This window comes from Armigeres subalbatus, chromosome 2 (assembly GCF_024139115.2).
Source record: "Armigeres subalbatus isolate Guangzhou_Male chromosome 2, GZ_Asu_2, whole genome shotgun sequence".
Classification (NCBI taxonomy): domain Eukaryota; kingdom Metazoa; phylum Arthropoda; class Insecta; order Diptera; family Culicidae; genus Armigeres; species Armigeres subalbatus.
The window spans coordinates 177,905,061-177,919,562 of NC_085140.1; the positions used below are offsets into that span (position 1 = coordinate 177,905,061).

The 14,502-nt window shown below is 38.2% G+C and overlaps 1 protein-coding gene across 4 annotated transcripts in view; it reads right to left on the minus strand.

Annotated features, from left to right (window-relative positions):
• The window catches only part of LOC134211298 (serine/arginine repetitive matrix protein 1), a 45,930-nt gene that overhangs the window by 9,432 nt on the left and 21,996 nt on the right, over window positions 1–14,502 (minus strand). For 2 of the 4 annotated variants that reach the window (XM_062688034.1, XM_062688032.1), the window contains 4 exons: window positions 13,143–14,050; window positions 11,382–11,455; window positions 11,129–11,318; window positions 10,513–11,073 (listed from right to left, as the gene is read on the minus strand). In XM_062688034.1, coding sequence (XP_062544018.1) covers window positions 10,513–11,073; window positions 11,129–11,318; window positions 11,382–11,455; window positions 13,143–14,050 — 1,733 coding nt within the window. The remainder of the gene's footprint in view (window positions 1–10,512; window positions 11,074–11,128; window positions 11,319–11,381; window positions 11,456–13,142; window positions 14,051–14,502) is intronic. The other 2 variants (XM_062688033.1, XM_062688035.1) reach the window with 2 other exon arrangements.

Genomic DNA, 14,502 nt, shown 5'->3' on the forward strand with positions numbered 1-14,502 from the left:
TTCTTCCTAGATGTTCAGAAGCCTTCTTTCGAGAGGCTTGGAAGCATCCTTTCAAGATGCTTGGAAAACTCCCTTCAAGAGGTTTGGTAGCCTCCTTTCAAGATGCTTGGAAAACTCCCTTCAAGAATTGGTAGCCTCCTTTCAAGTGGTCTGCAAGCCTTTTTTCAAGAGACCCGGAAACCTCGCTTTGAGATACCCGGAATCCTCTTTTCAATAGGCTCGGAAGCCTCCTTTTAAGAAGGTCGGAAGCCTTCTTTCAAAAAGTTCGGAAGACTCCTTTCAAGAGGCTCGAAAGATTATTTTCAAAAGGCTCAGATAACAACTTTCAAGAGGCCGGAAGCCTTGTTTTAAGATGCCCGGAAGTCTACTTTCAAGAGGCTCGGAAGTCGCCTTTTAAAAGAGTCGGAAGACTTCTTTCGAAAAGCTCGGATAGCTCCTTTTAAGGGGCTTGGGAAGCTACTTTTAAGAGTCTCGGAAGACTCCTTATGAGAGGCCTGGAAGCCTCGCTTCAAGAGACCCGGAATCCTCAAAAGCCTCAGAAGCCTTCTTTCAAGAGACTCGAAAAGTTCTTTTCAAGTGGCTCGGAAGCCTTTTCAAGAGGCTCGGAAGCCTGTTTACAGTAAGCTCAGAAGCCTCTCTCCAATAGGCTCGGAAGCATCCTTTCAAGATATTCTAAGAAGCCTGTAAGCCTGCTTTCAAGAGGCTGAGAAGCTTCTTTTCAACAGACTGGGAAGCCTCTTTTCAAGAGGCCGGAATCCTTGTTTTAAGACACCCGGAAGTCTACTTTCAGGAGGCTCAGAAGCTGCCTTTTAAAAGGGTTGGAAGCTTTTTTCAAAAAGCTCGGATGGCTCCTTTCAAGAGGCTGCGGAAGCTTCTTTCAAGAGGCTCGGAAGCCTCCTTTTAACAGGCTCGGAAGCCTATTTTCAAGAGGCTCGCAAGCCTTTTTCCAAGAGGCTCAGAAGCTTATTTTCAATAGGCTCGAAAGCCTACTTTCCAGTGCACTATGGTCCAGGATACAGATTTACGCGGAAAGATGAATTTTACGCCAAAACTATATTTTTTAGAAAAAACTGTTGTTCTACAAAATTGTTCGAAATAGTAAGGCCATCATTATGGTTTTACCAAAAAATAGGGTGGCCCATCATATAAAAAAAATTAGAATTTTTTTTTTTCTTGAAATATTGACATGTTATCTTCTACAAAGTTGTAGCGAAGCTTATTCCAATCAATTTTGCTAAAAAAACTTTTTCTGTAGCTCTTAAGTTGGCTGATTTAGAGCAATTTTATCTAATTGGATTAGGGTGTACCTCAAAAAAACAGTATTTTTGATCTAATTTTTTTGTTTTAGATTTCTCGAAAAAGTCGTCTTCAGGTGACTTTTAGAGCTCAAAAAAATGCAACTTTTGATGGGTAAATATGCACAATATCTTTTTCCGATCAAAAGTTATAATCGTTTTTCTATCAAAATTACATTTTTTTCATAAGTTGATATCTCTGGTTAGGGCAGACCAAAAAAATATGTTTACACGGCATTTGAAAGATAAATTAATATTCTTTATTATGTCAAAAAATTGGGGATATGTTATTTTTTTATCTCAAGTTTTACCAATTTTACTAAAATCATGTTTTTTCAAATAAATTAATATAACTCAACAACGGAAAAGGATACAGACGATATTCTTATAGCAAAATACGCGTTTTGAAAAGCCCCAAAAGTCTTTAGAAGATGACATTCGTGAGAAATGAAAAATAAAAAATCTACAGCTCTAACACTTTTTATAAGTTTTATCATTATCATCGTATTGCAAGATTTAAGAGAAAAGATGCATTTTCGGTCTGAAGCATACTTTTAAGAAACAAAATTTGTTCTACAAAGTTGTTCTGGATACTTGAGCCCTTATTATAGAGTTACCTAAAAATAGGGTGGGCCATTTTATAAAAATGTAAAATTTTCATTTTTTTTTATTTTGCGGAATATTGTCGTAAAATGTTCTACAAAGTTGTAGCGCAGCTTTTTCCAATCAACTTTGCCATATAAACTTTTTATGTAGCTCTTAAGCTCACTTGTTTAGAGTAATTTTACTTACCAGGATTAGGGTGTCCCTCAAAAAAGAATATTTATGATCTGCTCATTTCATTTTTTATTTTTCACGGATGTCACCTTCTGAAGACTTTTATGACTTTTCAAAACGCGTGTTTTGCTATAAGAATATCGTCTGTATCTTCTTCCGTTGTCGAGTTATATCAATTTATTTGAAAAAACATGATTTTAATAAAATTGGTGAAACTTGAGATAAAAAAATAACATATCCCCAATTTTTTGACATAATGAAGAATATTAATTTCTCTTTTAGATGCCGTGTAAACATATTTTTTTGGTCTGCCCTAACCGGAGACATCAACTTATGAAAAAAATGTAATTTTGACAGAAAAATGATTATAACATTTGATCGGAAAAAGATATTGTGCATATTTACCCATCAAAAGTTGCATTTTTTTGAGCTCTAAAAGTCACCTGAAGACGACTTTTTCGAGAAATCTGAAACAAAAAAATTAGATCAAAAATACTGTTTTTTTAGGTACACCCTAATCCAATTAGGTAAAATAGCTCTAAATCAGCCAACTTAAGAGCTACAGAAAAAGTTTTTTTAGCAAGATTGATTGGAATTAGCTGCGCTACAACTTTGTAGAACATAACATGTCAATATTTTGAGAAATAAAAAAAATATTTTCTAATTTTTTTTACATGATGGGCCACCCTATTTTTTTGGTAGAACCATAATGATGGCCTTACTATTTCGAACAATTTTGTAGAACAACAGTTTTTTCTAAAAAATATGGTTTTGGCATAAAGTTCATCTTTCCGCGTAAATCTGTATCCTGGACCATAGTGCAGTGGCTTGGAAGCCTATTTTCAAGAGGCTCGTCTTCCAACAAACCCAGCAGCCTGCTTTCAAGAGGCTGGGAAGCTTCTTTTCAACAGGCTGGGAAGCCTCTTTTCAAGAGGCCGGAAGCCTTGTTTTAAGGCGCCCGCAAGTCCACTTTCAAGAGGCTCGGAAGCCGCCTTTTAAAAGGGTAAGAAGCCTTCTTTCAAAAAGCTCGACTCCTTTCAAGAAGCTCGGGAAGCTCCTTTCAAGAGGCTTGGAAGCCTCCTTTCAAGAGGCTTGGAAGCCTTCTTTCAAGAGGCTTGTAAGCCTCCTTTTAACAGGCTCGGAAGCCTATTTTCAAGAGGCTCGCAAGCCTATTTTAAAAAGGCTCGCAAGCCTATTTCCAAGCAGCTCGGAAGATTATTTTCAAGAGGCTCGAAAGCCTACTTTCAAGTGGCTCGGAAGCCTATTTTCAAGAGGCTCAGAAGCCTCCTTTCAAGAGGCTTAGAAGCCTTTCTCCAATAGGCTTGGAAGCATACTTTAAAGAGGCTCAGAAGCGTCCTTTCGAGATGCAAAGGAAGCCTCCTTTTAAGTGGCTCGAAAGCCGCCGTGCAAGAGGCTCGAAAGCTATTCAAGAGGCTCAGAAGCCTCTTATCAAGGTGCGGAAGCCTACTTTTAAGAGATTCAAGGGCTTGGAATTGTCCTTTCAAGAGACCTGGAAGCCTACTTTCAGGAGGGGGTACCTCAATTAATGCAATAGTTTGAAGGGGTACCTCTCAAGAAAAAGGTTGAGAACCGCTGTTATAGATAGATGAAAACAACTGATGGAATTTCTAATTGGATGTAGGAAACGAGCTTTTTAGTTCATTTCCAATTCTAGCAGCTACTGTTAGAAAATTCACGTTGAAGGTATAGGATAGAAATGGAAACAGTATGAAGATCCATTTCCAGTTCTAGCGATTGCTAGAACATGCGAAATATAAAAAGATACAAAGTAGGAGAATGTAACGAACCTGGGCTTGAACCTCCTGCGTATGAGGCAGAAGCAGTAGCCATATAACTACCAAGTCCGTTTGGTTATAAATTTCAGTTTTCTTATTCTCAAAAACGGGTTTTATGTTCATCCGTCTAAGACGAATTAAGTACTCTCCATTTAATTCCACCAATTATTTTCGATATCTTTGCAAATACGTATTTCGACCACAACTGTGTGGTCGTCTTCAGAGTCTTGTACATGACTCGACTTGTACTCGTACTCAAGTACGAGACACTGAAGACGACCACACAGTTGTGGTCGAAATACGTATCTGCAAAGATATCGAAAATAATTGGTGGAATTAAATGGAGAGTACTTAGTTCGTCTTAGACGGTTGAATACATTCCACTAAAAGAGCTTAATATATTTTCTGGGTTTTATGTTTTTATTCGACGTTTCGATTGCATATATTATACCTTTTTCAACGAGTTAACTAAGTCCCGTTTTATTGTTATATTTGTTTTTTTGCATAGAATGTCACAACTTTATGTAAAAAAGCTTCCTCTACTGCTCAGTAGGGGCTGCGGGATTTAATTTTAGCCATGAAAGCCATAACCTCAAATAACACCATCATAGTTAATCTATCCTAGAAAAATACCAATTTCGGTTGATTAATTCTATAATGAAATAAATATGTTTTTCTCTTGTTACCATTTAAACGCAACAGTTCTTTTGATAGACTTCAAATTGTTTTTCAATAACCTCTTGTTTCTAATGCATAACGATTTTCATTACCACATATTTTTGATTTTCCCCAGGTAACCAATAAGCATTAAAGTAAGCACTAGAGTAGCATTATACTGGCATTGCATATGCTCCATGCTGTATATAAGCATTTCGAAAACTTGGCTGTTCTAAATAAGCATTCTCAAAGCAATCATGAGAGGCATAGTCTTAAAATAGCATTTTGAATGCACAATGTTGCTTTCGTTAAGTGCAATGGAACAGCTACATTAGTGCCACTTTAGGGCCTGTAGTGTCCATACGTCAAACGTTTTCCAATATGGAACCATATAGCGGGGACTATTTGTCCAATGAACTTACATTTGAAAATAGAAATCGGCACGTGCAGAATGTTTTTTTTCCATTCCGACCATTGACAGGAGTACTTGTCGTTAACCTAATCCTATACATTGTATTATTCCTTTGCACTATTTTCGATGGATGCATTAAAGCAGCACTACTGTAGCTGTTTCATTGCAACTGGATATGACGTTTGTGACGGTTGCATTCTGAGATGAGTTAGATTAAGTTTCAATGTTCCTGAAAGGGGATTTTGTTTATGTTGGGCAAAATTATTTCCACTACCATCTCTCTCTTATGGGCCAGCTGGTAAGGGCGATGACAACTACAGCGTCGAATGGCAAGAGCGCGAGTTCGAATCCCGCTCGAAGAAAGTAAAAAAAAATATGTTCCATTTCAAATATAAAAATAACAACGATATAATATGAAAAAAAAACTATGTAAAAAAAGAAATAGAAAAAAAAGGGATTAAAAAAATTTTTTTTTTTGTTTTTAAAGTTAAGCATTTATTCAGCATTTCGGATGCTGAATAAATGCTACTCAGCAAAATTTCTACTTTATCGATAAAGTAGGATTGAGCATTTAATCAGCCATATATTGGGCCAAAACCTGCATTAAAATAGCATTAAAGGCGACTATAGGGCTTATTGGCATTTAATGTTTTGCAGTAAAGGCGCATATAATGCCACTTAAATGCTTTATATAATGCTTACTGGTTACCTGGGCATAAATTATATTTTTTAGAGTTCAAATACAGTCTAAGACATGAATTGCAAGCTGATTCAGAACTATTGTTTGTTTTTATTCGGCTTAATTTGAAAAGGTTGTTACGAGCCTTAGGCCGCGCTGGAACAAATATAAATTTCTTTTTCCCATTGGTCTTTTGAAAAGGGGGTGGAAAACAGAGCATAAATGCAATAATTGATAAAATCGAAAAACTCATCAGTTTCTTAAAGCATATGTTTAATGAAAGTTCAAAATTTTATTATTTTTTTCGGGAAAATGATTGTTTTGGAATCATGAGCTTTTTCTTACATGCCTGAGTAGTAGAAAAATGTTATCGCCTGCTCTCGATTGAACTGGCGTGTATCGCATATTTGTTCCATAGCAAAGATGGGACAGATATGCACTTCACGGCAGTGAATTTCACTACACGCACAGCTGAAAGTATGCTCTTTTGGGCAGAAATACACTCTTTTCCGGGAGAATGGGACTACCCACAAAAGGAGTAAAATTTGACGCATAAAAAGAATAAGTTTTACACATTTTTCCTAATTTTATGCATAAATGTTATTCATTTGTGAATATAAGATAGTCATAATTGTGCATAATATTTATTCCTTTTTGTGTGTAGTCCCATTCTCCCACGAAAGAGTGTACTTTGAAGTCATAATTGAATACTTTATAGTCAAAAGAGCATACTTCAAAGTCTTTTGTATGTAAACTTTTTTAGCAGTGTATGAGGTTTTCATTTATTTGCCAGTTGTTCGGCAAAGACTAAACTTTACAAAATCCTCACATATTCAAAGTCGCAACTCGTTGAAGTGATTTGCATAAAAACTGGCTTAGTACAAGCTGTTTCAAGTTTGTATGGAAATTGGTATGAATAATTTAAATGTTTCATTGTACTGATTGGTGCTTACAGTGAATCATGGAAAAATAATATCCAATAGATTTGCAAACATCGAAGTTGGTTTTATATGAACTACAACGGAGAGTCACCAAAATATTAATAAAAAAATATCGTTGGCAATTCGCCCTTAGTGCATGGGGCCCTCCTTAGCCTAGCGGTTAGACGTGCGACTACAAAGCAAGTCCATGGTGAACGTGGCTGTGTTCGATTCCCGGTGCCGGTCTAGACAATTTTCAGTTTGGAAATTGTCTCGACTTTCCTGGGCATAAAAGTATAATCGTGTCAAGAGCCTCATGATATATGAATGCAGAAACGGTAACTTGGCTTAGAAACGCAGGTAATAACTGTGCTGAATGAAGACTAAGCTGCGAGGCGGCAATGTCCCAGTGGGGGATGTTAATGCCAATAGGAAGAAGAAACATGTGGTGAATTACCACATGTTTATTTTCTTGGTTAGCTCTACACTGGCCGAAAATATCGTTAATAAAGATAATAATAAGCTCCACATTTACTTCTAGAAAAAAAAATCCACCGGAAAGATATCTTCGAGATCTGGTTTCAGCAGCCGTAAGCAAGGGAATTACCGTGACCTGCCCTAATTCCGCACATCGCCTAATACATTATTTGGTGAAATGTTCAAACATAATATGTTTGAACATTTCACCAAATAATACGATGTCCATGATGGCCAGGTTTTGATTTTTGATTAAAACCACGGTATTAGGCAATGCTCGGAATTAGGGCAGGTCACGGTATTTGATTCTGTTTTAAATTGATTTTGTTTAGTCTACGTAGACTTCAAGGGGGGGTTTGGAAAAGTCTACGAAAGTCTACTAGGGGGAAGGAGGGTTTAAAAATGTGAAAATTCGGTCTACGTGGTTTATGGACAGCCCCAATACTAATTTCCAAAAAAAAACTTAAAACAACTTGTGCTGAGTTATTTCTTATCGAAATTTTTTGAAAGATAATGAGAACATGAGTAATTCTCGCTGAAATCGGGCCACTATTTGCACGAGGTTCTTAAAAATGCCTAAATTTATATTCTTTCGAAAGCTTTCGGCGAGTATATAAAGAATCCGAGTTAAATTCTTCAGGAAGATGAACCCCTCGTTAGTTATACACGAAATCATTTTAATGGAATTGGATTTATTTTTGAAAACTCATTTTTTGCCAGGTTCGCAACCACCGATTTTAAATATTAATACATCGATGGAAAGCTTAGCTTATATTTTTTATTGTGTCCGGAAATCTCAGGTGTATGTTTTTTCTATCAAAAGTTATTTACGATTTACCAAATTATTTTCTAAAGACCCATCTGACCAACGAACGTTACTTTTATACTACGACGTCAGCTCCTTGATTTCATACACTATTTTAAGCCAAATTTGTTTCCAAAATGAAAAGCATATCTACAACAGTATTTTATTTGAAGGGCTTAAAAGTCTTGAGCATAATCGAGCCGTATTCAAGGTACTGTATTAAATAATTTAAGAATTTTGGTATTGGTAAATCGTACATAACTTTTGATAGAAAAAACATACACAAGAGATTTTTGGACACAATGCACAATATAAGCTAAGCTTTCCATCGATATATTAATATTTCTAATTGGTGGTTGCGAACCTGGCGGAAAAATTGCTTTCAAAAAGAAATCCAAGATGGCGGCCAAATTCAATATGGCTGCTCATATTTTATTATTGCAAATTGAGGATACACTCTTCCTCTTTCCAACGATATGCTGATCTCTATGATCGGTTGAGAAATGTTGGAGTTATGACAGTTTTGGTGAGTGAAGAATTGACAAAAATCAAGGGGTCCATTAAAATGATTTCGTGTATAACTAGCGAGGGGTTCATCTTTCTGAAGAATTTAACTCGGATCCTTAATATATTCGCCGAAAGCTTTCGAAAGGATATAAATTTAGGCATTTTTAAGAACCTCGTGCAAATAGTGACCCGGTTTCAGCGAGAATTACTCACATGAGACAGAAACGAACGAGCGTGGGGGAGTCGAAATCTTACATTAATTAGAACGGAACAAATGCGTATTCCTTCTTTTGTGCTGTTTGTCGTGGGATAACGAAGGGGTGGCGAATAAAAAATAAATGAATAAATTGATGAAATCGAAAAACTCATCAGAATTTTCTGAAAAAATCAATATTTTATTATTTTTCGAATCAAATTTCGAATTTCCCTCTCAAATAAAGAAATCAAGCTACATAAAATCTAAGGAGGTGGAGACAAAAGAGGAAAATAATATTTGTTCAGGCCTTAGTATATTACGTAAATTTGTTCAAATTTATCAGCAAGAAATTTGTTGTATTGACCACCAAATTTTACAATTTCAATGTTATGCGTTTACAGTTTTATTTAAACAAATATCATGTAGGGGAACTATTCCGATCTCCATCTCACTGAACATATATTCATCTCATCACGAAACAAAGAAATGCAACACCAACTGCTGAAACAAATCAAACTGCTTTCCATTGCATTGTTTTTGATGAGATGAATCCTAGGAGCAGTTCTTCTATCATATTTTTTAGAATATTAAAAAAATTAAGATTAAGAGATGCTATACAAATTTGACTAGACAAGAGTAAATTTTATAAATATTTTATCATGAGCAATGTCGTATGTTATTCTACAAATAGCTTGCATATTTCTGTAAAAATCCATAATTTATTATCGAGGTATTAAGGCCGATACAAATATTTAAAAACTATTTTGTCTCCCTCCCCCTCGGATTTTTTTGCCAAAAAATAATATTTTGAGGGGGCAACAAAATAAAATTCGGATAATTTTGAGGATTTTCAAAACATTCTTTAACAAATCCGAGGAGTTTTTTGATTGTTTTCATTTTAATATTTATTTTTTATTATCCCTACCCCCTGACCTTTCGGAGACCAGTAGGACAAAATGTTAACTAAATATTTGTAACGGCCTAAAAAAAAAAATACGAAAAACATTGTAACGGTTGCTGTTTTCTTGGAGCGGTTCATCAATCCGATGAAATCGCCTATGATGTTCGTTGAACGGTTTACTCAAATTCTACAGAGCATTCAATCAATGATGTACCTAAACAAAATTATCGTTCTGTGGCATATTTCAAATTTATTTTTAGATCTCATCCATTCAATCTGTATAAAATGTTAAACTTTTTTCACTCAAATGAGCCAAACTTACAGGCGTACCTCACCTCTTCTTCATTCAAACCATCATCATCTGCCTTTGAACGGAAGATAAGCGTGCTGGTTTCAAACCAAACAGAACCAAGCGACCGGAAGACGAGGCGAATCTGCCGCACAGACCATGCCATAGAAGATGTACCTGCCACTAAAGTTGTGAAATCTGGTTCAGAAAGCGATACGATAGTTCGGATTATGTGCGCAGCATCCACAGGTCCTCCGGGAAACGGAAAGGTAACGCGCCAGTCATCATTTGCGTCATCGTTTAATGTCATCAATGACCATAAGGTTCAATTCCGCAGGTCATGAGTGTGGTGCCAAACCTCTTCGTGTTGTGATAAAACATATGTGTACGCTGGGCAATACCGTCGTTTCGGATATTCTATGACTTTTCTTTCTCATAATCAGCTTCCGGATTCATCCGCCGCTGAAGGCTAAACCGGCTGTCAGCAGTGATGAGCATAAAGCATTCGGGCGACATCGTACCAATAAGTGGTGAACACCAGAATGGCCATCAACGGTTACAAATCGGTTAAGGAAACCGAACATGATGTGCATTTTCTTTTCTAACTGAGAAAATTGGGGGATACGCATATTTAAGGAAACACTTTCGAGAGAAAGAAAAACGAGGAGCAAGATCAAATGATGGTACATTTGAAAATATAAAACAGAAATTAAGTAACGAAAAGGCAGTAGCAACGAGTGTCTCGGTGATACACATTCAGTCAATTCAAATCGTAATATTAGGAAATTCGCGTATACGTACCGATTATTTCGTCCTTCGTTTCGTCTCCCTCCTCTTGGTGATCGAGACCAGCGTCTTGGTGAGCGGGATCGATTCCTCGAACGGGATCTGTTACGAGACCTTGAGCGATGCCGAGATCGTGACCGATCTTTTCGGTTCCGCGAACCATCGCGTCTGCCACGAGAACGGGATCGACGATCTCTTCCAACACGCTCTCCTTTTCTGTTTGAACCACGACCACCGCGGTCTGAATCCGATGCGGATGAATCCTTATTCGATCGGTAGTGACGCTTTTTTTGGATGCTGTTTTCCTTCTTCTGTATCTCAAAATCATCCTTCTTGGTAGGACGTGAAGACGAACGGCTGCTACGCGACCTTGATCGCGAACGTGATGTATCACGACGGCTACGGCTACGACTGCTTCTTCGGCTACGGCTCCTGCTTTTACCGTTGCGTTTCTTGGCACCACCTCCTGATTTCTTCTTTCTATCCCCACTGCGACTGCTAGAAGATGAGCGAGATGAATCCGAGCTGTGGGAACGACGTGAACGAGAACGCGACTTCCTACCCTTTTTAGGTCTACTAAAACAACAAAAAATCAACTACCCTGTAATCAGATGCATCATAGTGAACATACTTAGACTTTGACCTGGATCTAGACCTTGAACGGGAACGGCTTACACTCTTCTTCTTGCTGACGGAGCGAGACCTAGACCTGGATCTGGACGTTGAACGTGTACGGCTTCGACGTTTGGCTACCGGAGAAACCTTTTTTCCCTCAGCCATGTTCATTAACTTTGATTGAAGTTTCGAAATTGCGCCATTGTCTGACATTTGGAAAAACACAATAACCTAACTAGTTTCTAATAAAATACAAAATAATGTCTTACCAACAGATTTCTCGTTAACCGAGGGTTTTTTGGCACGAGATGTGCTCCGCGAACGCTTACGATCGTCTCGGGTGCTGCAACAGTGAAATACAAATTTAGCTGTATTGAATATGAATGTAAATGACATCAAATAATTGATTTTACTAATTTCTATTTCTTCTGACTAATATCTAATATATCTATCTCATAAAGTATTTCGACATCGAATTGCAGTCCTTCCACATTTTTAGTAAAGAGAAGATCTACATGGCCAACACTCCTGTTACTGTGCCACGACTGTTTTACTCATTCCCACAACCAGATGATGCCGGAACAAAATATTTGTTTCAACTTATGTCTCCTTCTAGTCCTACCCCACGAAACCTCGTTAGTCCAAAATTTTGTTAGAAAAATAACTATCCCAGAAAATACTTCAACAAAACTAATAAGATTGGAAATTCTATCGATTTCTCATTCTTCACCCTTCATTATCAACAACAAGAAAAAATCATAATCTACAATATCCATTATTTTTTATAGACACAGAAGGTTCATGGGATTCGGAATCGTTATGCTTTGTGCGGTCGAAAAGTAAATTAATGAGTGCGCGTTTGATCGGTTTTATGCTCAGTACGCAGAAAGTTCGCGGGAATCAGCTTCGTTCAGTTTCGTGCGATCGAAAGGCAAATTAATTAGTGCGCATTTGATCGTGTCAATTCAGTACGCCGATGGTTTGCGCGATCCGAATTTGCAGAAACCAACGAGCATGCATAGTAGACTGGCCCAGATTACTATGGGGAGAAAAAAATGTTGTCGAATTCCACGGGGCACCCCCCAGAATTGTGTCTTTGGGTGAGAAAATCAATCTCTGAAAATTTCAGCTCAATCGCTTGTTGCATAAGCTGGCGCATTTGATTTGAAGTTTGTATGGGGATTTCAGCCAAAATGTATAGGAAAATACACCTCCGTCACTCATTCGATCTGGAAATTGGTTCTGATTGCTCGATTGACCTCAGAATTGCAAAAACGGCAGTTGGTATGCTACAGAACAATTTCACAGAACATTGCATGATGATTAAATGAACTTTTATATAATTTTCGGCTGAATTATTAGGTGCTGATTCGAGACAGAAAGTAAACAAAAATATAGACATACATCTCTTCAATTGCAATTCGTCAAGCTAAGTCATTTGGAATGAAATATTCACGGTCTTAAAGCCTTCTGTGATTTCGTTACACCTTGGGACACGAGAAAATAATGACAATTATTTCCTAAATCTGAGACCAACAAACCCAGCAGAACTCGATATTGATCATTTTTGTCAGCATCATCAGGACATTGCGTTTGATTTCGTTCCCGACTTGTTTCGTTTGACAGTGCCATCAGCAGTGAAGATACATTCTTTGCTAGTCGCCAAAAAATGTATTCTCGTAAATCTTCCTTCCCGTGAGAAAACGTTAATACAGGCCAGGAGATCAAAGACTAGTGGGAAGGGTTTTGGTTTCAATAATCGGCGGCGTGGTGGGAAATGGTGAATAGACGCAGGAATCACGAGTTGCACCAAGTGTGCAAAAATGCAGGGTCCCCCGGACCCCCCTACATCCGACCCTGATCATAGGTATTGGTAGGTAGGGTCGGATGAGATTATATAACACCCATCCCCACACAACCTAAGTCACCTCTTTCAGGTGTATGGAGGCATATTTCCGTTTTACGGTTACTCCAAAAAATAGCCTATGTATATAAATCCAACTTCATTGTATTCAGGATTCAAAACTTACCGTCCTTCGCGTTCTCGCTTGTCCCTCGGCGAGCGGCTGCGCTTCTTGTTGCGATCCGATGAGCGTCGTGCCGAACGCGATCGACGTCTGTCTCGCGACGATTTCCGATCGCGAGACGATTTTCGGTCTCTCGATGAGCGCCGATCGCGAGATCGACGTCGATCACGGGAGCGCGAACGATCACGAGACTTGCGTCGACCTTTATCGATTGAGTTTTCCGGTTTGTGAGTTTCTTTAGATTTTTCCGGTGAGCTCTTTGCATTTCGTTCCGGTGATGGATTTTTCACAACAGGAACCTTTACTTCTTCCGTCACTTTTTTCGGTTCTTTCTCTTTGGAAATAGGAACATCGGCTTCTATGAAATCCTCAATCATTTTTTCTTCTTCATCCATGTATTCCGGTTCTGGCTTGTACATGGGGCGAACCTCTTTCTTCGATCTTTTGTGATCGTCTCTATCCCGACTGCCTCCCCTACTGCGAGACCTTCGAGATCGCGAGTCATCCAAATGCTTGGAATCCTCTTCCCTCTTCATTATTTCATCTTTTTTCTGCTCTATGAATTCTGCTGGAATCCCAGAGTCTGATTCCTGGGCAGACAATAGCAATGTCCAAAGATCTTCCATGAACACCCGAGCATTTTTTCCATTCAAAAATCCGGTCATGTTGATTTGCATCTTTTTCGGACATGGGTACTTTTCTTCCTCTAGCTGATTGTAGACAAATTCTACAATGACGTCGTCTTCTATGTTGAGCATGTCGGTGATTTTTTTGCTGATCCATGGACGCAGCACATCCAACTTGACCTTGGACATGTCCACACGTTTGTTCAGATTATCTCCGAACTTCATTTGTTTCAGCAGCTTTTTCTCCTTGTCGCTGAAGCGAGTATCCTGCTGTTGGTTTGTGCCCTGCAAAGGTGAGTTTAAAAACATCAGTATAAATTAGGTATTACATTCGAAAAGCGGATTTATAGAACACGCAGGTTGTTTACACGGTTGGAATTCATTAATTTCTTTCGACTAAAGCCAAACAGTGTAAAAAAAGTGAGTATATACATAGAACAGTCGCGCTTTGGGCGTTTTTTCCTTAATTTGCTTCTCACACAATAAAAATAAAGGGTTTGAAACAGTTCAGTTTCAGGGTATTAAGCTTGTAAGAGTAAAGAAGATAGAGGAGTGGTGCTGCGGCAGCCAAAGTACCGGCAACTACCGCGCAATCACATTGCTGAACGCCGCCTACAAGGTACTCTCCCAAATTTTATGCCGCCGATTAACACCAATTGCAAGAGAGTTCGCGGGGCAGTACCAGGCGGGTTTTATGGGCGAACGCTCCACCACGGCCACGGACCAGGTGTTCGCCA